Below are 25,368 nucleotides of genomic sequence, written 5' to 3' on the forward strand. Positions count from 1 at the left end.
ATGTTGTCTGGTCTGGTAAAGAATCTTTTAGATCAGAAAAGACACAGAATAAATCCATGGTCTCTGCTGAGTTAACTGATCTCAGCTGGAGCAGCAATGGTGAGGGGCAATAACTGGCTTCCAATGGACTTAGACTACAGAGAGATAAAATCTTTCAAGGATTACATACCTGCACAAACTTGAAGAAATTGCTTCTGGCAATGCAGAACAGTATGCCAGGACAAGTCTCTGGTGTCTGGAAAGCAGAGGTAAAAAATAGAGAAAAATTGGAGAAGGAAAAATTCTTATTTGACCACAGGTTTCCCCAGATCAAATTCCTGTCAGCAATTCTGCAGACAGACCCTCCAAGGATTCCTACTTTCCTTGTAACTGATTGAAACTATCCTACAGTTCTTTCATTTCATTGTTGCCGAAACAAGCTTTCTTGTCTGAATTCAGCAGGTAGAAACTGGAATTGCTTTCTACAAAACATACCTTCAAAAAACATATACGTGCCAAAACATGCAAATATACAATTTGTAATTCGAGGCTGCTTCCTGTAACTACTTGTTAACCTAAATTTAGTCTGTCATTATAAGATTTAGTTTCAGAACAATTAGGTTGTTTTGTCTGTGTATTTAAAAGGAAAGAAAACACTGTTGGAAGCTGATTGTACCTACAGCAACCAGCAATGGCTGCAGATTTCCTGTAGTAATACAGGTGATTATTCCCAAAGATCAACTATAGGTTATACCAAAAAAATTACCAGGTTCTTTATAGCATTGCAACATTAATTGTTCCTGTAAGATTAACTGCAAGTTTCCGAAATCATTACCTGTGACCATTTTAGTAGCATAACTGGAGATTGTGCAGACATTAACATTGATTCTACTTAAAATTTTACTGTAACATGAATGGCAGTTTATTGTCAAACAGGTCAAATCTGTAGCATTAAATGGAGCACATCTCATTCCCAGAACATTAATATGAAAATATTCGTGTAGCAATAATTTGATAGGACCTATAGCATTAAGTGTAGATTTTATCTGCAGTATTTTTTCCGCAGATTAAGTGGGGCCCGCCAGGACTAGTGGTTTACAGCTGCCACCAGATGGCGCGTCGCTCACACTTTAAATGTACTTTTCGGACTGAAAGCTGCTAGCCATATCGCAATGTGCAACACGGGTATATACAATGTCCGGACTGCCTCACCGTTACACTTTACATTGTACAAAGGTATTGTACTGAGGCCCAGGTATACTTTACAAGGCTGTTAGTGTGATCTTTAGCATTTTTTTTTGCATTCAGAGCTCTTTAAGAATGCATTTACGAGGAATAGATCTTACGTGAATGTAAAAAAAAGGATCTAGATTACAAACTGGTTGAAAAGGAGGTAAAGAGAAAGCAGAAACTTTTCATCGCCTCGACTCTCCAGGGCCTTGCACCTAGATAATAATATCCTCATTTTGAAAATGAAGGGGAAGAGGAAGGATAAGCGTGAGAGGAGGGGAGTGAATGCGTGGGAGGAAAATAAATAAATGGAGGAATTAGGAAAAAATTGGGCGAATGGAGAGGGGGGATGAGAGAGTGAGAGAAGAATGAGAGGAAGAGGGAGTATGGAGAGAAAAATAGAGCGAGTGAATGAGTGAAAGATAGAGTGATGCAGAAATAGGAAAAATGCAGAATAAAGGAGAAAATAAAGAGCTAGTGGGGACTGACAGAAAAGAAAAACCGAAAGACAAGCAGCTTGCGATAAAATGGGAGGGGAAAGGCCCATGTTGGAGCATATGGGGGTGAGAGAGACAGCCAGAAGGGTGTGTGCCCGGTAGGAGGCGTCTACACTCGCAGGTCTCCACCCACTGTAACCCGTCGAGTTCAAACCCGAGGCTGGGGGAAGAGAGAAACAAGGGCAGGAGATAAAGGGAAGTAGGAGAGAGGGAGGGGAGAAAGGAAGAAGGGCGGGGAAGAGAGGGAGGGGAGAGAGAGAGGGGCAGGGGAGAGAGGGGCAGCGAGAAAAAAAGAGAGCGGCTGGATAGGGAGAGAGAGGGACAAGGGAGAGGAGGCACGGGGGAAGAGGGAGGAGAGAGAGGGGCAATGGAAGACATGGGCAGTGGGAGAGAGGGGCAGGAGAGGTGGAGGGGAAAGAGGGAAGGGAGAGAGAGGGGCAATGGGAGAGATAGGTAGTGGAAGAGAGGGGCAGCGAGAGAAGGAGAGAGGGGCAAGTGGAAAGAGGGAAGGGAGACAGAGGGGCAGGGGAGAGATGGGCAGTGGAAGAGCGGGGCAGCGGAAGAGAGGGGCAGCGGGAAAAAGAGAGAGGAGCAGGAGGCGGGGAGAGGAATGGACAAGGGAGAGAGGGGCAAGGGGAAAGGGGGGAAGGAGAGAGGGGGGGGGAGGGAGGGGGAGAGGGAGAGGGCCCGGGGAGAGAGGAAAGAAGGGCAGGGGGGAAGAGGGAGGTGAGAGAAAGGGTCAGAGGGAGAGAAGGAGGGGGAGAAAGGGGCAGGGAGGGAGTTGGGGAGAGTGAGGGCAGGGTAGACAGAGTTGGAGAGAGGGTGGGGAGAGAGGGAGGTGGGGAGAGGAAATTACAGAGGGGCAGTGAAAGGGGGTTGGGGAGCCTTCATAGTAAAACTGAGGAAACAATGTTTAATGCTCATAAATAAGGTTTCTGCTTCTGTGACAAATAATTTATTCCTAAACAAGTCAAACTCACATTTTGTTCTAAATGAACTGGACTAAGTCTGGATGAATTGTTGGAGGATGGAATTTACAAAAAGAGGAAAGCACTGGTTACAGTGATGAAGCAAAGAACTGCAAATGCTGAAGAACTGAAACAAAAAACAGAAATCATTGGAAAAACACAGCAGGTCTGGCAGTATCTTTTGGAGTCATACAGCATAGAAACAGACCCTTTGGTCCAACTCCTCCGTGCCGACCAGGTTTCCCAAACTGAACTAGTTCCATTTGCCTGCATTTGGCCCGTATCCTTCTAAACCTTTTCTGTATATGTACCTGTCCAAATGCCTTTTAAATATTGTATTTGTTGCACCGAGGAATGAGAAACAGAATCAACATTTTGGCTCCAGTGACCCTTCATCAGAACTGAAATTCTGAAAAGTATTTTGGGATGGCTTGAGATCATGATGCAGCCAGATCTTCTGAGTTTCTCCAGCAAGTATTAGTTACTTTGATGCCGCAAATGATGAAGGCACAATTGGAATTTTCAACAGAGATATGAGAGACAAAAGACAAGGTGATATTGTGGTGGAGTGGGAGAGTTACCTGGAAGCTGTGTTTCAGGAGGCAGTCACACCCCTTTGATTAACTAACCTCGAATTTGGTCACTGGCCAGGGACAGGAGGATGTGAGTACGAGTGAGGCAGATAGAGGAATCCAGGAGATAGTGCTGAAGGAGCCTCAGCCCTTGAGCTTGCAGAACAGGTTTGAGATTCTTACTCCCTGTGTGGATTAGAGTGGGGCCTATCGGGAGGGAGAACAAACTGACCATAGCGCTGTGGTACAGGGTACCATTCAAGAGGGGGAACGAAAATGTAGTTACAATCGGGGATGGTTATAGTCTGAGAATTAGATACTGTTCTCTGTGACCAGGATTAAGAATCCTAAAAATGCATTGCCTGGCTGTGCCTGGGTTCGGGATACCTGACGGAGAGTCATCTCGATTCGAAATTTTCACTTGCTTTCTCTCCATGGATGATGCCTGACCCTCTGTGATTTCCATCATGTTTTGTTTTTATTGCAGATTCCAGCATCTGCAGTAATTTGCTCCTTCAGGATATCTCGGACTGCAGGGGAACTTGGAGTGGGAGGGGAAAGATTCAGTTGTTGCAGGCGCATAGGTACCAATGATATAGGTCAAAAGAGGAAAGAGGTTCTGCTGAGGAAATATGAACAGCTAAGGGCTAAATTAAAAAGCAGAACCAAAAAGCTAATATTCTCTGAATTACTACCTGAGATATGAACAAACTGGCACAGGGTCAACAAGATTAAAGAGGTAAATGTGTGGCTCAAAGATTAGTGTGGGGGAAACGGGTTCAAATGCATGGTATATTGGTATCAGTATGAGGGAAGGAGGGAACTGTTCCAAAGGGATGAGCGCCACCTGGATCATGCTGGGACCAGAGTCCAGGAGAATCGCATATCTAGGGCTGTGGATAGGGCTTTAAATTAAATAGTGGGTGTGTAGTTTCAGTTGCACGGGAAACGATGGAAAAAGTTAAAAGTGGGAAGGGCTCAGCAGAGGTTATTAAAGTTTCCAGAACAAGTAATAGGACAGAGAGTACAGAAAAGCTCAGGAATCTAACTTCAGTATAATTTGGATAAATATGAGGTTATTTACTTCGGAAGCAAAAACAAGAAGGCAAGTCACTACTCGAATGGCTCTAAATTGGGAGAGGGGAGTGTGCAGCGGGACCTGGGTGTCCTTGTGCACCAGTCGCTGAAGGTAAGCATGCAGGTGCAGCAGGTGGTAAAGAAGGCAAATGGTATCAGAGATAGTAGGAACTGCAGATGCTGGAGAATCCGAGACAACAAGGTGCAGGGCTGGATGAACACAGCAGGCCAAGCAGCATCATAGGAGCAGAGAGGCTGACGTTTCGGGCCTAGAGTTGGCCTTCATTGCGAGAGGTTTTGAGTACAGGAGCAGGGATGTGTTGTTGCAGTTGTACAGGACCTTGGTGAGGCCACACCTGGACTATTGAGAGCAATTTTGGTCTCCTTTTCTGAGGAAGGATGGTCTTGCTCTCGAGGGAGTGCAGCAAAGGTTTACCAGGCTGATTCCGGGGATGGCAGGTCTAACGTATGAGGAGAGATTGACTAGGTTGGGATTGTTTTTGTTAGAGTTCAGACGAATGAGGGGGGAAACTCATAGAGACTTGTAAAATTCTAACAGGACTGGACAGGGTAGATGTTCCCGATGATGGGTGTGTACAGAACTAGGGGTCACACAGTATGAGCATTCGGGGTAGATGATTTAGAATGGAGATGAGGAGACATTTCTTCACCCAAAAAGTGATGGAGTCTGTGGAATTCATTACTGCAGGAAGTAGTTGATGCCAAAACATTGAATGTATTCAAGAGGTGACTAGGTATAGCAGTTGGGGCAAATGGGGTCAAAGGTTATGGGGGAAAGCAGGATTAAACTATTGAGTTGGATGACCAGCCATGATCGTGAAAAATGGCAGAGCAGGCTCAAAGGGCTGAATGGCCTCCTCCTGCTCCTATCTTCTATCTTTCTATATTTCAGGCACAGCAGGTAAGAGGACAACTATGAGAAAGTGACAGTCAATGTAGGACTGAGGGCATTGTACTTAAATATACCCAGTACACGAAACAAGGTAAATGAGCTGGTAGTGCACTGATATTAATGGGTATGATGTTGTGGTATCACAGAGATGTGGCTGTAAGGGCATTAGGACTTGTAACTAAATTATCCTATCAAAAGGACAGGCATATGGGCAGAAAATGTGGAGTTGCCTTGTTAGTAAGAAATGAAATTAAAGTGATACAGAGTTGGAAGGTGTAGAATCTGTGTGTGTCGAGCAAAGGAAAGAAGAACCTGATGGGAGATGTGTACAGTCCTCCTAGTAGTAGTCAGGTTGTGGGACAGAAAATAAATCAGGAGATAGAAAAGGCATGTAAGAAAGGCAGATTTACAATAATCATGGGGAATTTCAATATGTGGGTGGTCTGGGAAAATCCGGTTGGTAGTGGATCTCAAGATAAGGAATCTATAAAATGTCTATGAGCTGTTTTTTTTTTGGAGCTGGTTGTGGTAGAGTCCACTAGGGAACATGCAATTCTGGATTTTGTGATGTGCAAATGAGGCAGACTTGATTAGCGAGCTTAAGGTGAAGGAACACCTAGAGGGTAGTGACCGTAATATGATAGAATTGACCTTGCAGTTTGAGAGGGAGAAGCTGGAATCAGATGTAATGGTATTACAATTAAGTAAAGGTAACTACAAAGATATGAGGGAGGAGCTGGTCAGAGTTGAATGGAAGAGGAGCTTAGTGGGGAAGAAGGTGGGGCAGCAATGGTAGGAGTTTCTGGGGGTAATTTGGAGGCACAGCAGAATTTCTTCCCAAAGAAGAAGCACACCAAGGGAAGGACTAAGCAACCATTGCTGACAAAGGAAATCAGGGCCAGCATCAAAGCAAAAGAAAAGCATACAACGTTGTGAAGAGTAATGGGAATCCAGAGGATTGGGAAACATTTAAAAACCAGAAGAGGACTGAAAAAAAAGGCAATGGGAGGGGGGAGAAGATGAAAGATGAGTGTAACCTAGCTAGTAATATTAAATAAGATTGCAGAAGTTTTTTTATTAGATATATAAAAGGTAAGAGAAAGTCAACAGTGAACATTAGATCGCTGGAAAATGGGACTTGAGTTCATAATGGGGAACAAACAAATGGTGGAAAAACTGAAAAGATACTTTGTATCATTCTTCATGGTTGAAGACACGAGCAGCACTTCAAGAGAGTCAGGGCCAGAGGTGAGAGTAGTGACCATCACTAAAGAGGCAGTGCTGGGGAAGCTGAAAGGTCTGTAGGTGGATAAATTACCTGGACCAGATGGACTACACCCCAGAGTTCTGAAGGAAATAGCTGAGGAGATTGTAGAAGCATTAGTGATCTTTCAGGAATCCCTGGAGTCAGGTGGGGTTCCAGAGGATTGGAAAGTGACTAATGTAACATCCCTGTTTAAGAAAGGAGGGAAGCAGAACACAGGAAACTATAGGCTGGTTAGCCTGACCTCTATCATTGGTAAGATTTTAGAGTCCATTTATTAAGGATGAGATTGTAGAGTACTTTAAAGTGCATGGTAAACAGGGCTGAGTCAGCATGGCTTCATCAAGGAGAGGAGATATCTGATAAATCTGTTAGAATTCTTCGAGTAGGTAATGAGCAAATTAGACAAAGGAGTGCCAGTGGACATGATTTATTTGGATTTCAGAAGGCCTTTGACAAGGTGCCACACAGGAGGCTGCTAAATAAGGTAGGAGCCATCGTGTTAGGAGCAAGGTACTGGCATGAATAGACGATTGGCTGACTGGCATAAGGCAGAGAGTGGGATAAAGGGGTCTTTTTCACGATGGCACCCAGTGACCAGTTAAGTTCTGCAGGGATCCATGTTGGGACCATAACTATTCACATTATACATTAATGATCTGGTTGAAGGAACTGAGGGCATTGTTGCTAAGTTTGCAGAAGACACAAAGATAGCTGGAGAGAAAGATAGTGCTGAGGAGGTGGGGAGGCTGCAGAAGAACTTGGACAGGCTAGAAGAGTAGGCAAAGAAGTGGCAGATGAATTACAATATGGGAAAGTGTAAAGTTGTACACTTCAGTAGAAAAGGTAGAGGCATAGACTATTTTCTAAGTGGGGAAAGACTTTGGAAATCTGAAGCACAAAGGGACTTGGGAATCCTAGTTCAGGATTTGCTTAAGGTTAACATTCAAGTTTGGTTGGCAGTTAGGAAGGCAAATGCAATGTTAACATTCATCTCAATACAAATGCAGGGATGTACTGCTGAGGCTGTATAAGGCTTTGTCAGACTTCATTTGGAATATTGTGGGTAGTTTTGGGCCCCGTATCTAAGGAAAGATGTGCTGTTTGTTGGAGCGGGTCCAGAGGAGGTTTACAAGGATGATCCCAGGAATGAAGGGCTTGTCATATGAGGAGTGGTTGAGGACTCTGGGTTTCTACTCGATGGAGTTCAAAAGGATGAGGGGTGATATCATTGAATCTTACAGAATACCGAGAGGCCTGGATAGTGCGGATATGGAGAAGATGGAGAGACTAGGACCTGAGGGCTGACTTCAGAGTGAAGGGACATGAGATGAGAAGGAATTTCTTTAGCTACAGAGTGGTGAATCTGTGGAACTCAATTATCACAGAAGGCTGTGGAGGCCAAGTCATTGACTGTATTTAAATCAGAGATGGATAGGTAAAATTGAAAAAAACAACAGCAGATGCTGGAGATTGAAACAAAAGCAGAAATTGCTGGTGAAACTCAGCAGGTATGGCAGCTTCTGTGGGAAGAAAGCAGAGTTAAAATCACCAGACTTGAAATGTTAACTCAGCTTTCTTCCCACAGATGCTGCCAGAAATAGAGACATTCTTAACTGGTAAGGGATTAATGGTTATAGGGAGAAGACAGGAGAATGGGATTGAGAAACATATCAGCCATGATCGAATGGCAGAGCAGACTTGATAGGCCAAATGGCCTAATTCTGTTCCTCCATCTTCTGGTCTTAGGTAGACAATTGTGATCTTTGTAATGTTCTATATGTTACTTTGATACTAGATTCAAACAAACTAATCCTTAATTGGGTTTAGCCTGAACAATTAGCCAAAAAGGAGACTGGAATCACCTTTAGCTAAAATACTATACTTAAGGCCAATATTGCAAACTTGTTTCTAACCTTAGCCAGTGTCCAACATTAGCACCTTCAGTGGGGATGAAGATCAGGAGCGATTCTTGTCTGGTTCTCACCTCCCTGCTCCTTAAGATGATGAATCAAATTGTAGTGTCCCTGCCACTGCCCCTTTAAAGGTCCGCTGGCACAATACAGATTGGAGACGAACATTTCTTTGTTTTATTTCTGATCTGTTCGACTTATTGAATAAAACCATCTGAGGAGATAAGCTTCGTTGTCCTCATCCTACATTACAACAATGCCTGCACTTCAAACAAGTTAATTGGTTGCAAAACACTTTGGATGGCTTGAGGTCGTGATCGCAATATACCAATGATTTTTGCGGATACAGTGTGATCACCAATGCCAAAATGTCATCAATTCACAGCGGGTAACTACCTGAATAATGAAATGGCGTCGTACAGGATTCTGTCGAAGGAATCAATGGGAAATACAAGCTCAGTTCCTCCATTCTGCAGTCTTTGATCTTATTACTGTGGAGAAGACTCCAGTGGTGGCGAGGCATTTTTGATAGAGAAGTGGGATCGGAAAATTTAAAACGCGATATCCCTAGCCTATTGCATATTCTGCTTAGCTTGTTGAAGCCAATGCTGGCAGAATACTGAGGTGAGCTGCTGTCTCTGTGGCCACAGTCAGTGCGCTCAGGCAATGTGACGCAAAGAAGAAGAATTACTTGCGTTCACGCTGCAGGAATACAGCCACACACTTCAGCGGTCACCACAATAGCCCCACTATTCTGTTCTGGCAAGTTAGTGTTACAACAATCACCTTAAGATCGTAACATTTGAGGTCCTTACATCTGACCCTCAGTTAAAGCGCTGTTGACTCATACTGTGTCTGTGGGTGTGCTGTGAAATCATCAATGTATCATAGAATCCCCACCGTGTTGAGTCCACACCGACTCTCCGAAGGGCATCCCACCCAGCCCCCAACCCTATCCCTGTAATCCTGCATTTCCCACAGCTAACCCTCCTAGCCTGCACATCCCTGGACACTATGGGCAATTTAGCATGGCCAATCTGCCCAACCCGCACAATTTTGGACTGTGGGAGAAAATCGGAGCAGTTGAGTGAATCTGAAAAGCAGGCAGTCAAACTACAAAGTGCATATCCTCCTGACTGCAGATGGCAACACGCATCGCCTGGTGCAGCACCAAGTTGTGCACGCCAGGGAGACCCTGGACTGATTCCCATAAGAGCTGAATTTGCTGTACAGCAGGATGACTTCTGATAAGGGAGAGGTAAGAACGAGTCAAGGTTTCTAAACTGTATCACTACTCCGTGGTTCCTGCTACCCATGTACCAGATAACAATATACCCAGGGCTCGGATGGGCTGTTAACACACATCTGATATACAAGGAACAGCCAGTTAGATACAATACGACCTACAATGGGTAAGTTCCTTTTGAGGGAAAGGTTGGGAGACAATTCAAATTCATGGTTAATAAATTAAGTTTCGTTTTAAAATAAACGCTTGGTCTTCCAACATGGCCCAGTTCCATAGTATTATAATAATTCCCTCCTGAATGAGATTCTCAGTCCCAGCCACGCAGTTGGATGTCGGTTACAATGTTACTCATTCACTTGTCTAATTTTCACAAATATTGGTTTGTTTAATGTGTAGTAGGTTTTGTTCAAAACACAAAATTGCTACTACTTGTTTTGGTTATATTAGCCATTAGATTTCAGTAACCTCAAAGGCAATCCTGTTAAAAGGGAACTTCCTGTAACATCTCATTAATACCACAGCTTCCCCGCCCGCAGCCTGACTCAGCACAAATGGAATGGAGTGACACCAGGATTCATTGTAGGGGCAGGAAAAGCGCTGGTGTCAATGATTCACTGTGGAATATGGAGGTTACAGTTTGCACATAAAGGGCACACTGTGGGCTAACACACTTTTGCAGTTCGGGGAAACGAAAGATGAAAATGTCCCCCTTCCCCGAGACTATTCATTACTGTACTAGCTCTCCATCACTTGTTGTGCTCTCTACATCTCTAGTGGAACCTGAGTGTTATCCTGTATATAAACTATGTTGCCCTTCGTATAATCCTCATTCATTTTGCTTTTTCCTACGCTCTGTTTGTTTTATAGGAAAATCCTCCCATACTGTAGGAATACTGATTGAACCCAAGTGAGATTTAATTCAGTGCCAACATTCTAATAGATTTGATCTGAACTGTATTGGCTGAGAGGCAACCATCAACAACCCTGAAATGTATTCAGAATCATGTACTTTTCTCACACAAAACAAACTGAAAATGGAATTTAGACTTTGAGCATTATAAGGGAGATCTCAGATGGTTCAGGTACACTATCTTGAGACTCAGCTACAATAAGCAGTTTTGTTAATTTCTGTATGATACATCTAACTGGAAATATAAAGGAACACTTATTCTGTAACTAATGAAGCATCTCGAATCTGAAATTGCCCTTTACATTGGTCATTGATCAAAGGAAACTTTGAAGAGTTTATTATGCTCTAATCTTTTCCATTGAAACAGAAAACCCCTTCATTTGATCAAGTTTAAAAGCAATACAATATAACTTATAAGAAAATGAGGTAATACAATAGATAAAAACTGAAAATAAGACTGCTCAGTGATTTTTGGGAGAAATTTCACTCTGGTTTGGTACTGAGCCACACCAGACAGGTGATTCTTCACCTGTATTAAGCTAGCTGAACTGCGTTACCATTGTAGGTACAAATTATGTCAGTACTTCTGGGTAATGTTTCAGATATCACCTGCTGAGAGTGCAAGTTGAAGTATATTAAGTCAGAAGAGTATTAAGTTGCTTTTGATGGCCTCACAGTTGAATAGGCTAGTTCACATTTAAAAAAGGTTCTTGTGTGTGATACGGAAGGTAACCCAGTGCCTTGGAATTGTAAGGTGTTTGCCATCTTCTGTTACCGTGACCAACTGGCTATTCTTTGTATGTGAGCAAGTTGAGAGAGTGATTATCAGCACACTATTTAACTCTGAGGGCATCACAAGTGACGAACAAGTATTCACTTTTGAGAAAGTATAGAAGATTAAAGATACTGAGAATATTGGCTGATTTCCGCTACTTATCTCAAGGTTGTTGAGGCCAATCTTTGCACATATACTGCATGTCCATGTTTAGTATATATATTTTAGAATTTTTCGGTGGCAAACTAAAATAGATCCCACTAAGACTCCAGTTAAAGTCTATGACTAACCATTTTAAGTAGACTGATCTGTGTTTTTTAACCTTAATGATGATAGCCAATTTGTGGAAGCAGGCCAAGCAAATGTTTGCCAATGTTTGTTTTAGCACAGAGCCTGGTGAGTGTAGAACACACCCAACGAAAGGCAAGAGTGGAGATAGAATATCAAGTAACATAGAGCAGTATGAACACTCACTTTCTAGAAAGCAGGCAGGGTGCACAGCAGGAACAAGACATCTAGTCTTCTTCTGGAGTTCCCTGCCAGGAATCAGGTCCAACCCACCGTTAGATCAAGGAAGGAGTACTGGATCTATCTTGGCCAGAATAGGGATTGAACTCCATGCTATTGGCACCATTCCAATTCATACTTGCAGTCCAGTCAACTGAGCCACTGGCCCAAAAGTAGTATGAGTTTCTATGACAACATCACTTTTACACACATGTTGCAGCCTGGAGTTATGGATAGTGATAGTAGAAGGTACAATTTATTTTCATCATATGGCTAACTAGGAATTTCTTCTGCTTTCCAAAACTATGCCCCCAGTTCTAGAATTCCCAACTAGTGGAAATAGTTTATCTTTATCTACCTTGTCTTTTCCTGTTAATGTCGTGAAGACTTCAATCAAATCACCCCTTAACCTTCTAAATTCTAGAGAAGACAGGCTTAATGTATATAATGTCTCCTCAAAACTTACCCCTGAAGTCCAGGTATCATTTTCACAAACCTACGTTGTACTCCCTCTGTGGCCAATATATCCTTTCTGAGAATTAGGGAAAGTCTGTTCAGGAGACAAATTAGGAAGGGTGGTAGATGTTTGGAACCCTCTTCCACAAATGGCAGTGGATGCAGGATTAGTTGTTTGTGTTAAATCTGAGATAGATAAATTTTTGTTAAGCAAAGGTATTAAGGGATCCGGCCAAGGACAGGTATATAGAGTTAGGCCACAGATTAGCTATGACCTCGTTGATAGCCCCTCGTTGAGAGGCTGAATGGTTTAATCCTATTCCTATGTTCCTATGAGATGTATGCCTGTATTCTAATTTATGTACAAAAATAGTTTAGTTTCATATTGTCACAGTTGGGGCTTTTTGTCCCACAGTGTAGTTAGAGGTGGGGCATTGCAACGACAAAAGGCAATTGAGTTAAGATTCAATACTTCAATTAACAGGATTGATCAAAAAAATCTAAATGAAAATTAGGCAGTGACAGAGTTAAAATGAATATTGCTACACCTTTACCTTGTGCATGTAACTCAAAATGCCTGAAAATCAGTTACAATCAACTCTGTTCTTATATATGTCTAATGCAAAGAAACAACATGGATAAATTACAAACCTTGAAACTGAACATTCTACAGTAAGCATTCAATGTCTGGGAGCATCTATCTGTGAAACTTTGATTGTGACTGAATGTGACCTTGATTGCTGGAACGAACATATTTTTGAACATGATAGGCGGGTTATGCCAGAACACAGAGACACGAACCCAGAACTGACCTTGGGGAGCCCTGTTGATTCTCTGGTTTGTTCTTAGCTCCCTGATTAAACAGAGAAGCGAACAGTAGATGTGATTTCAAAAAGGCATTTCCATAACTAGTTTTGGAGAATCCCAATCTGGAATACTCAGTGCTTCTCCATTAAGAACATAACCAAATGTGTAGAGACTGTACAGTTAAAGAATAGATTGAGGGAAAAATCAGAACGGAAAGTAACAAAAAACAGACAAAAAAATGTCTGAAGTACAGGACAAATGCATATTTGGCAGTGAAGTAAGTTCTGAATAAAATAATAGAGTATCAAGAAATGTTTTCATTAATGAAAGCACAATCCTCAGTAATCTATCAACAATGATTTGTATCTGCATGTTATGTCTTGAAATTATAAACTGATCACGGTCTTCCTGGACTTGATTAAGCTTTACTATTAAGAATCACAGCCACTGTAATCAACTTAGGTTTTCTAGTATGCTTTAAAACATGTGGGATAATGAGACATCTGCAAGAAATTTGGATAAGAATGTGAAATAACATACATGTTTAGAATAAACCAAAGAAGCCATTGCTGTTTAAGAATTAGTTTCAAAGATCATTTGTTACCTGCAATTGCTGAATTCATTATGTTGAACTGGCTGCAAAGGCCATAATTGAGGAGATTTAATGAAACCAATTATTTCAAGTCTTTCATTGAATTATTGTAATAATTGAGTAGCATGACAACAAGAATGAAAAAAAATCTAGGAATCAAACTATAAATGATTGGCAAAATTCTTGAATCTCATTGATTAAATCTGAGTTTCAAAACTTGTAATGCCACCTGAAAATTTCATCCTACCTTACACAAACACTGTGAAAATTCATTATGAGGTACATGAGAGAGAAGCAAGTGCAAGGACTTGAAGATTACTTTTAGGGTATCAATAAAATTATGTCATGGACAGCTCATTCCAGAACTGAAGGACTTAGCATAACTTCACAGAAAAAAAGTCTTCCAAATCCCAACATTTGACCAGATAAATTCAATCATAATAAAGCACGCTGCCTTGGTATACTGTGCACTTCTCTGGCTCATCTATTACATTGTTTGAGTCTGCTGGAGAGGGCAGGCTTAACTTAATTTCCCATCAGTAGAATGAATATTCATTTCCCTATGTCTTTTATTACCTATAGAAACCATCATTATCTGTTTTAATATTTCTAGCTAGTTTTCCTTTGTACTCCTCCCCGGTCCACCTTATTAATCTTTTGGTCTTTTTTTTATATTCTGTCCAATCATATACCACCCATCTTTGTGCAATTATGTGTTTTTTAAAGTTTTGTGTCATCTTCAACTTATTTTAAATTAACCATGGATGGTGGTCTACCCCTTGGATTTTTTTTTTCTCGTTAGAATCTATTCTATTTTACTCTTAAATATATCCCTTATTGTCTGCCTCTGCATCTCTACTGGCCTATCTGTTAACTTAATTAGTCAGTTCACTGTAGTTCACTCTGCTTTCATGCTCTCACAGTTGTTCAGAATTGAATAAGTTTAAGATCCTGGTCTCGGACCCACTCTCTCTCCCTCAAACTGAATGTAAAATTCATCATATTGTGATAGCTGCTATTTAGGGGCACCTTTACCATGATATAGTTATTAATTCTATCTCATTGAATGATGCAAAGTCTATATAGCATGGAATGTGCTGTCTAAGAAACCAAATGAAGCAGAAGTTGCATAAAATTGCAGGATCCAAAGCAAGAGATGTTGACATATATGGGGTTTTGAAGTTTTTTTCTTATCACAAATTATTAAAATGCTTTGTGGGAAATATCCTTTACCTCATGGCAGAACTTGAAGCCTGTTTTTGAATTTTGTGCTGAAATTAGTGATATGAACTAATATGCCTACATAAAAATAAAATACTAAAGCAAAAGTAACCAGTAGATTTTGGTCTTAGTACTTTACAGCACTGTTGTTAACTCAATTGCGAAAAATTGTAAATACAGTACAAGGAATCTGAAATGAAACCAAAATATTAAAAAAATTGTTAGTATCTGTAAAAACAAGGGCAAGTTCCACGTGTAGAGTCTTTGTCAGAATAGCTGTTGAATAGAAACCTTCAGCCCCTAAAGCACAATGCATAGTTGTGCTAGACGACTTTAAGAGGTGAGTATGGAAAATAGCAAATAACTGTGCTAGTATTCAGTTGCAGCTTGCATGGCTGTGGTTATGCAAATTACAGTCGGTATTAGGTTCACATATGAAGATTTATGATAGTCTCCCCAAATTCAGATTCCATAGGCTGGCATTAAAGGTCATTAAAACGACCATTTTAAGTTAGCTATCCAAACCTCGATTCACCGGATGTATTTGCGCAGCCCAATTAACGCTATGTAACGTTGGGTTTAAAATAAAGGTCCAAGGATATGGTTCAAGATTTGGGCTTTTCGTCTTTAAAAAACCCTCGAAATAATTGTTCACAAGGCAATTAATTACTGTTCAGAACTAAGAACAGTGACATCTTTAAAAAAGGGATGGTTTTGACTGTTGCATAACAATATTAGTAAAACAGGTATTTTAACTGGGTTCTATTTCAAAGTGGTTACACGGTTGCATGTACAAAAAAAAACCCAGACTTTGTAAAAAAAAATACGGTTAATTTGAAACCGTCCCAAGGCAAGACTCATAGATTCAAACAATAATTCTGGTTGTGGTCACACAAATTACAGATTAATCTGCATATATTTATGCTTTATGTACACAGGAAGCCGGTTCTGAATAATTTACTAATCCTGGAAGCTGCAGAAGTTAAACGTTGGGTCGAGACGGTTAAACCTCGCAATGATTGTGCACAGGATGGCTCTTGCTTTTTCACTGTGTTTGGATGGAAGTCTGATATGGTTACGATCTTAAGGCTTTAGCAAACTGGGAAACGCCACTGCTTCCCGGGTCTCTTCCTGAATGAGTTGCAGTTTGGAGGATCAGGTCCATCTGAATGGAAAACTACTGTACTGCATATCACGTGCGTGCAAACCGGTTTCGATCAGTTCCAAACTGTTGCGTTTCTCGTTCCCTTATTCACACAAGGGAGCCTTAAAAGGGAGCTAAATGTATTCCGCCACACAAGAAGATATTAGAACATCGCGAATAATGTATGAGTTTTGTGCGGCTCTATTCTGTCTCCGCGCGTTGTATTTTTACCTGAAGCACATGCTTTGCGCTTCATGTGCTTTTGTTCATGAGTTGGGAATTTACAACATTGATTTTAAAACCAAGTAATCGGGATCGGATTTTCTGCAGATCTCCAGTTAACTCTGTATGAACCTTGCCTCTCTTTTTCAGTGCCCAAGGGATGGGGTGTGCGGTTGGTTGGGGGGGTCTTCTGAGGGGAGAGGTAGACTTTGTTAAAGCAGAAAAATTGCTTTTCAAATACACATCGATAACATGCTAATTATTAAGCGAAAATAACTCGAGAAAAAAATGTAATGTGCAGAAAGCTCAAACACAACATAAAATGAATGCACCAGGAGAAAGGAGTGAGATTTAAACAATAGGATTGTGTTTAGTGTTTGTTTGTACTGAATGCGTAATTCCGCACCAGGTTTTCACAGCAGCCACCGAGCAGGGGGAATGCCGCCCTCGCCCGGAATAGCATAAGGGGAGGGGGTTTTAGAAACTCCCGGGTGCACGGTTTCGAGGCTCCCCCCCTTGTCGATGTATCTGAACCGCCGGCCAATCAGCACAGCCGGTCTCTGTAACCAAACTGGCCAGTCACTCCAGCGGGAAGCTCCCGCCCACTCACCTACCTCTGATTGGCGAGACCGTGGGGCAGGCGGCGGCAGATTGACAAGAAGGAGCAGATGGCGATTGGTCTGAGTGGGTGATTGACGCAGGGTGGTGGGCGCCGGTTGGTGCACTTTCCCGTCACTCCGGATGGTTGGGGGCGGGGCTCGCGGCCGCCCTTTCCGCTGCCGGGGCTGGGCTGCGTGCGCGGACGCGGCGATGGGGTCGCCCCGGGTTTGATGGTTTGACAGGTGCCCGACCGCCAGGCAGCTCCTTCCCCAAAAAGCATGTTCGCCAAAAGCAAAGGTTCGGCGGTGCCCTCGGATGGGCAAGCTCGAGAAAAGTAAGTTTAATTTTTGTTATAACAAAGATAAGGAATTTGCTCACCGTTTTACTGGCTCCCCGGGGCCAGACAGCGGCCGCTGCAGATCCCGGGGATTAAATCTCTTTTCATTATTATTATCATTAGTATTTGTGTTTGACTTGCACGCTGTGCGTTTCCGCTTCTCTAAAGAAACTGAATGAAACATTGTGTCCGGCGGGGCTGCCTGGGTGTAGTGCCGCTCGCTGACAAACCCCCAGCTCCTCTCTTGCTCTCTCCCTCTCTCTCTCTCTCTCTGCATTCCCGTGTAATAAATAGAAAGCCTTGTAACCGGCTCCTTTGTGTCTCCTTCGCCCGCAGGTTGGCTCTGTACGTGTACGAATATCTGCTTCATGTCGGGGCACAGAAATCCGCACAGACCTTCCTCTCAGAGGTAACTGCATGTCTCCATCACTCCGCTTTAGCCTTTGTTTCTCAGGCGGACAATCTCGCCTCCATTTTGAATTGTGTTAACCTTTTGCCATTTATTGTGGCTACAAAAACAAAAAAAAATCCATTCAGCTGACTAGTTCTCAATGCAGCCTGCCCTCGCTCCCTTCTCCCCCGTTTCCTTCCGTACTTATTCCGAGTTTTTTTTAAATTTTGCAGATACGATGGGAGAAAAATATCACATTAGGAGAACCTCCTGGGTTTTTACACTCCTGGTGGTGGTAAGTAGATAATTTTAAGTGTCCCACATTGGGCTTGTGTAGAGTTCCCATCATCGCTCCAAGTGATAAATATAGATACTTTTATTCTGTTTTCTTTTGGAACTTTTTGGCAACAGTGTACCCAAAATACTAATACTGGGGTCAACACAAAGGACTTTAGTAGCAACAGGCATCTCTTGTTAAAATCGGAAGTTTTGATGCTGATTAAACGCCCTTTCGTTAACTAGTTTATAATTTATTGGCTTTTTAAATCCAGCATACACGAATTGTTTTCAGAATGCATTTTGAGCCACGCAGTTTATGCTAGGATTTTAGAGGATACATGAAATCATTTCGCAAAGATCGTAGAGACAGAAAACGTTACCTGTGTTTCTCCCCCCGCCCCAGTCACTGTACTGCGTAGCGTTTACAAACTCGAGATGCTTTGCTCTTGGATTTGGACCTTTCTGATGCAGTGTAAAGTTACATGTGTTTACTATTAAAATTTAAAATGTAAAGCATCTGCACTCGGACCCTTTTTGTTACTTTGTTAAAATGGATGGAAAACCTGACTATTTTTGATGGGTTATTGTTGGTTTAGTGCAAAACTGCACCTTTTTGAAGGTTGAATCCCATCCTGACTTGCAATTTTTGCCCCCTTTAAAGAACATTTCACCTTTTGCTCGAGATGTGGTTCCACAGGTGGTAGCAGTTCATCCAAGTAGCCATTCTTCATGTGAGAACTGATTATTGGCAGAATGTTTAATTTGGTAACACAAGCAAGTTTGATTGCGTTCTTCATTAAACAAAAAAAACTGTGGATGCTGGAAATTGAAAGAAAAACAAATTCCTGGCAAAGCTCAGCAGGTCTGGCAGCATCTTGAATGTTGGTATGTTGACTGAGTACCATGGCTATTTAACTAACACCTTCAAACCCACTACTCCTGAAAACATTGTCATTGTCCCATTGTGCTGGATGAGATCAACCCAGGACAAATGGAGACTGGAACTTGGAATGGAATCTCTGCATACTGTGGCTTAGTTTCATAGCAGAATTACTTTCGGCATCAGTTTTACTGTTGACTATTTGTTTAAGGTCATGTGGTGGTTCCTGTGCTTTGAGGGCAGAAGGGTCAGCTAATACTGTTAAATATTTTGGCATGTCAGTATATTCTCTTGGAGAGAAAACTGAGAGAACTAAAAACACACTCAGTACTGTATTCAACTTCTTAGGTGCAGTTAAGCACCTGAGTGAAAAATTGAGAGGAGTCCTCACAGCGGTATTCTTTCTATTAACTGATTATAGACTGATGCTGGTCGCAGCTCAGCCACCCACACAGTCCTGTTGAAACTAAAAGAGGAAATGGCAGCTGTTTGGGAATATATGGGAATGGGAAAGATCCAAGGGAATTTCATACCGACATATTTAATGAATTGGGAGTTCTATTGCTGTATATGTGAGTGATGACCAGACTGAAATGTGTACAACTGTTGTCTTAACAAACAGATTTTAATGTTGAACAATTTGTTTGATGTAATCTGTAAGATAATTCAATGTGTTGGTAAACATTTATTTAGTTATATACTTACATTTGTGTGTTTATGTATGTAACATTTTGGGCAGCCTTAAGTTATTGACAGTAATTGGCCTTTTTGCATCATTTACTGTGGGCTGGATGCCAAGATGCCCAAATGAAGTTCAGAGAATTATCGCCAACATTTTCAATCTTCCTTCCCTCCACCCACCCACCCAAATTTCTCTTGATGGAAAGTACACCTGCTTTCGCCGGATAGCCCCAGACAGTGTCATTTGTTCTTGACTGCAGAACAAATCAAACTTGTTTGAAGAAGTGTTGCTAGTTTGAAACATTAACTCTGCTTTTCTCCACAGATGCTGTCAGACATGCTGAGTTGCTCTAGCAAATTCTGTTTTTGTTTCAAATGAAACTTGGGACTCATATCTTCATAGGGTCTGATTTGCTGGCATAGCATATGATGCATTATACATGATTTTCTGAAGGATTAATTTCTTTAGTGATTAAGTGTACATTAGAATGTTATAAGCTGTCCAAAATCCTTCTACACACGAGTGACTAAACTGAAGTCAGTGGTGGAATCATACCTGGAACTCTCCTCCACCACCCACCCCCCCACCCAGGCAAAGTACCTAGGAGAATCAAAGTCAACTATACCTCATCAATTGCTACACTGGCTCATGTGAGCCAAGTTAGCACTGAACCCTGGGTCATCTTGTCTGCATGGAAGAGTATATTCTGTCTTGAGCAGTTGCTCAGGATTGGGGGTGACTGGCTGAGACCCTGGTAGAATGAGTTCTGAGAAGACTTATCAGCCCACTGTGACAAAAGTCTACCCTGGTAATGGTTGAATGGTTGAGTAGATGAGTTGTTTTGAGGTTTGTGTTCTCGCTCTGAAGTTGTGGCTTCTCAATTCTAAGCCTGTCAATACTTTGTGTCTTCCTAGATGAGCCACTTCCATTTTAGTTGGTCATGAGTCAGGGTCTGCCATGAATTAAGGGCATGATTTATCTCTTCATGGGTGTTCTGGGGACATTCTTAGTGTTTTTGCTATCTTCATGGGAATCTCCTGGGACTGAGTTCAAATTAGAGCTGTCACTTTGGAAATCTGGCATCTGCAGACTAATGGCACGTTGCCTATCAGAACTGGTTTTGAATGGTTAGTGCCTTGATGCTGGGCAAGGTGACTTGGGAGAGGATGCTGCTGTTGGACATCCTTTCTTGCCACTGAATTTGGAGGGTGCATGAATTGCACTACTGGTTGAACTCTTCCAGTACCTATGAGATATTTGCTGCAGGTTGTCCATATCTCAGCTGAGATCAGTGTTTCTTGGTAAACTATGACATTAGTCTTTGGTGTATGACCCTCGTTCTCAAATACACTCTTCCTCAGTTGGTGGAAGATTGATCTGGCATGTGCTACTTACTAGATTGGAGAATCATACAATCTAAGTTCTATTTTAATCTGTTTTGATTATCACTTTTCTCTCTATCTTCACTAAAATACCTCTCTGACCAGGAGGCTGAAATTGTTGATTCAGAAACAATTATGTGAATGTGCAGATTGCATTGTTTTATTATTGCTCTCTTGGTAACTTGATCAGCTGTTGTTTGTCTTGGTTTTTGGGAGAGTCTATGGTATATTGACTGTAGTCCATCCTCAATTCTAGACTGTTTGTGGATTTCTTTGGGTCCTTTATGTTTTGTTAAAAATGAGTTTTCAAAGGGAGAGTGATTGCAAAAAAAGGGCAGCTAATTTGTCTAATTGTTCATTAGCCCTGATAAGTATTTTGGGGCTCATCTATTGATGAAAACCAAAAGATGTATTAATTTATTCTGCTTTTTAAACTTTGCTACTGATGAGATGGTAGGAACTGCCGATGCTGGAGTCTGAGATAAGGTGTGGAGCTGAATGAACACAGCAGGCCAGGCAGCATCAAAGGAGCAGGAAAGCTGACCATTCGGGTCTGAAATGTCAGCTTGCCTGCTCCTCTGATGCTTCCTGGCATGCTGTGTTCATCCAGCTCCACACCTTCTTATTTGCTACTGATGATCTATTTTACAGTTATATGCTGAAAATTACCTGTATGCAACCCCAGTGGAACACCTAATATTTTGAACTTGATGTATTTCTGGAGAGAGTTATAGAGATATAACTTTGAGTCTGGCTGTGTATTGCGCATAATTGTGTGAATCACATGATTGTTGACTATTGACACTAAACACTCAGTGGAAAAGTAGCATAGAGCATGCTGCCGCTCTGGATCTCCTCTACACTGTAATGGGAAGGATTTGTGTAAAGGTAGTAAAGTTTATCTAATGACCTAAGAGCTATGAGTAGGCCAAGAGGGTAGCATTGACTGATGGCAAATTCTTAGAGCAATGTTTTAATATTTTTCACTGAATTAATACTTCTAACTTTCCTGAAAGATGATTATGCTAGATACATTGCTCTGTGTGAGATTTGAGTCAAATTCAATCTATGCTTTTGCTAATCTCTGCCTTGACAGTCGGGTGCCATTGCTGTCCACCATGACCCTAGGCTAGGGAGGGATAGACTAACTGGTGTTACTGATTTATTATGCATGAACTCCTGGAAGGGTGTGTTGAATGGAGGCAAATTCAAGGGAATATTCTGAGTTTCAGTAAAATACCAATGTAAAAAAAAATTGAACAATAGTAGATGGACTGAAACATAAACATAATGTAACAAAAGTCATTCTGAACTGATGTCAGTCAGCATCTCGCACAAAAAGTAATTAGAATTGCCTTTCAGCTGAGCCTTGTGGCAAAAGCTTGGGAGCTATTCAAGAGGCAGTCGTATGGGAGATTGAACGTTTTAAGGATGAACTAAATTGTGCAGTGAACTTTTATGTTTGTGAGGTGGGTAAAAGTAGGATGAAGTTTTCTTAAGAATAAGAGGTTATGACATGGCTCTGGAATTTAGATGGACAGTCTCGTATCTTAGAAGATGATAGTGCCTGTGAAATTGAACCTCCATATTGATATGTGCTTTCTGGAGAGGGTTGGAACTTCTGGAGGTAGGAAATCAGTTTTTATCATATTTACAATAATCTGTCCCTAATTTCTAGAAATTAGGAACTCTTACAAGTAGGTCTGCTTAAGACCAGGCAAGATTTCAGTTTGATGGCTGTGAATTGTGTAGTACAAGTTAGACAGCTGTCAACGGGACAACAAATTATATTAAATAATGATTGACGAGTTTGCAAATTTACGGGTTCAGTTAGGTAAATGTTTTAGTTGAGCATCTGCAGGTAGAGGCCTGGGGTGGAATCTGGGGATTTGTCAAGTGCAGCACACACTATGAATGGAACGAAGCAGATGCCTTTTGCGGAGATCCAGAAGCTATGGGTTGGAATTGTAATTGTTTTCTAGCAGTTAGTATTTGCAGTCTAAGTTGGGAGTCTTGAATTACTTCATTATTACTCAAACTAAGAACTATTACAACTTTTAACTCTTGTCCTTTTGAAGCAAGTGTACACCTGAGTTGTATACTCTTCAGTCAGTTGCTTTTTAAACCCGAGAGGTTATTAACTACTTCTTAGCATTGTGACTGCTTTTGTGGTTTTGATGCCAGTATCCACCCTATATTTATATCGCTTATCATTGAAAGCTGTGTTTTCCTGAGCATAGTGCATTGCAGCATAATGAGCTTTGTTAACAAACAGTGTCGAATATATTTTGCATGTGCATGCCTGGAGTATACTTTTTTTTTGCTTTTAGAAAGAGAAATAGTAACAGACTTTTTTCCTTCTCTATAGTGTGTTTTGGGACCTTTACTGTGCAGCTCCAGAAAGGCGAGACACGTGTGAACATTCAAGTGAAGCAAAAGCCTTCCATGATTATGTGAGTTTTTAAAATTCCTGTAAATAATTGTAGGCTCCAAATAATTCTGTGTGCAGAGAATGTGAAATGGAATGCCAGTTTTGAAATCTGATGCTTTTTTTTTGCAGGAAAATATTTTACTGCTGTGAAATTTGAGATACAATCTCATAATTTATTGGTATGTAGTTTGAAAATGATTGATTGTGGCTTTCTGGCCTGAAATAATAATCGTTGATTAGTAAACGATTTTGTTGGTTTTGAGAGTACTGTCTGATTCTCTGATCACTACTTTATTACACTAACCAAGTGAAAAAGCACTTGAGGATAAAAGCAATAATACAAATTTGGACCTTGTGCTTTAAAAGTTCTCTTTAAAGGAATTTGAGTTACTTTGGGTTTGTTGTGGCTTTACATGAACCTTGCCTTCTAATCTGTTTAAATGGAGGATTATTTGCCACTTGCCTTTTGGAGATTGTCTTGATTGTGTACTGGTGCATGTAATTTTTAGTTGGTGCCTGGAGCATGTCAATACAGTGAAAGAAAGTCCAGGATAAACCTGTATTGTTTCTAAATTGAAATTTTCAGCATTGATCTTTGGAGATTTAAGTAATATTTAAGAGTAAGCTTTGGAAATGTTTGACATAAAATGGAACTGATTTTTATGCAAGATCAAGAATAAAATTTTAAAATAGACCCTGTGATGGAAAAGGAAAGTGGAAGCTTCTAAAAACGATAACTCGATGGATTTTAATATAAGCATTTTTATTTTTGAAGGTATTTACTTAGTGATTTGTGCACACAAGTGCACATGAAATGCGTATTAGAGTAGAGTTTGTAACGGATTTTTGATTTCTGCTCTCCCCCCGTCCTTCCTCCCCCCCCCCCCCCCCCCCCCCCAACTGAGTGTCCATTTTTGTTGATGGATTTCATGAATATTTAGGCAATGATCTGTCCATGATAGTGAATGGTGAATAGTGCAAACTGCTTCCTCAGTATAAAGCTTGTGGTACAAGAGTAAGCTGCCTTTGTGGAAGTCACTTACTTTGGAAAATGCCACATTAATGTGGCTTTTTCTATAATTAATTTGTTTCACTTGACAACTGTACTTCAATTTAAACAGTTGGGCCTGAACAGATGCTTACATGTAGACAATATCTTTTAAAATAACTCCTGAATCTTGGAATATACAGGATACTGTTAATATGTGATCGTATTTTGTTTTAATGGTTTTGGATGTGGGTGTCGCTGGCTGGCCAGCATTTATTGCCTGTCCCTAGTTGCCTTTGAAAAGGTGACAGTGAGCTGCCGCCTTGATCTGTTGTAGCCCATGTGTCGAAGGTAGACCCTCAATGCCGTTATGAAGGGAATTCCAGGATTTTGACCCAGTGACAGTGAAGGAACTGTGATATATTTCCAAGTAATGGCAGTGAGTAGCTTGAGGAAACTTGCAAGTGGTGGTGTTCCTAGGTATTTGCTGCCTTTGTCCTTCCAGATGGAGGTGGTAGTAGGTTTGGAAGGTGCTGTCCAAGGATCTTTGGTAAATTTCTGCAATACATCTTCCATATTGGACACATTGTCGCTCTTGAATATCCGTGTTGGATGGAGTGGATGTTTGCTTGTTGAGCACCATACTGTCAGACTTTGTCTTGGGTGGTGTCAAGTTTCCTGAGTTGTTGGATCTGCTGTCATCCAGGCAGGTGGGAAATATTCCATCACACTCCTGACTTACGCCTTGTAGATGGTGAACAGGCTTTGGACAATCAGGAAGTGAGTTACATGTTTCCAGCCTCTGACTTGCTCTTGTATCTGCTGTATTTATGTGGCGAGTCCAGTTCAGTGTTTGGCCGATGGTGACCCCAGGATGATGATGGGTTAGCAGGATAGGTGCGCTAACTTTACTGCCGCAACTGTTTGAAGTGCTGTCTATTCTCAAGTTAATTATCGGTATGTCTCTGTGGTTCAGCTGAGTTGGACTTTGCTGTCATCTGCTTGCCAATGGAATATGAAGTGGAGTCGGTGTGCTTGTATAAGAGTGAGAGCTGCATCTCCTCAGCGTCATTGTGCTAGAGCCTAGAAAATTTATAACCCTGGC

The 25,368-nt window shown here is 41.4% G+C and overlaps 2 protein-coding genes across 7 annotated transcripts in view; one reads left to right on the forward strand and one right to left on the reverse strand.

Annotated features, from left to right (window-relative positions):
- cdcp2 (CUB domain containing protein 2) overlaps nt 1–25,368 on the reverse strand; it is a 67,855-nt gene that overhangs the window by 21,850 nt on the left and 20,637 nt on the right. The window lies entirely within an intron of this gene.
- LOC125484155 (single-stranded DNA-binding protein 3-like) lies at nt 1,138–23,455 on the forward strand. Of its 6 annotated transcripts, XM_048601622.1 has the most exons (8): nt 1,186–1,434; nt 2,687–2,954; nt 8,439–9,671; nt 15,866–16,253; nt 17,567–17,639; nt 17,855–17,916; nt 23,213–23,297; nt 23,405–23,455. In XM_048601622.1, exons 4-8 carry the CDS (start codon nt 16,210–16,212, stop codon nt 23,423–23,425), a joined length of 285 nt encoding a protein of 94 aa, XP_048457579.1. In that variant the 5' UTR covers nt 1,186–1,434; nt 2,687–2,954; nt 8,439–9,671; nt 15,866–16,209; the 3' UTR covers nt 23,426–23,455. The 6 variants fall into 6 exon arrangements, with proteins under 6 accessions (XP_048457580.1, XP_048457579.1, XP_048457577.1 ...); XM_048601620.1 differs by lacking the exon at nt 1,186–1,434 and having other exon boundaries at nt 2,338–2,954; XM_048601623.1 differs by lacking the exons at nt 2,687–2,954; nt 8,439–9,671 and having other exon boundaries at nt 1,138–1,215.

Source organism: Rhincodon typus, chromosome 10, assembly GCF_021869965.1.
Source record: "Rhincodon typus isolate 14 chromosome 10, sRhiTyp1.1, whole genome shotgun sequence".
Lineage (NCBI taxonomy): Eukaryota > Metazoa > Chordata > Chondrichthyes > Orectolobiformes > Rhincodontidae > Rhincodon > Rhincodon typus.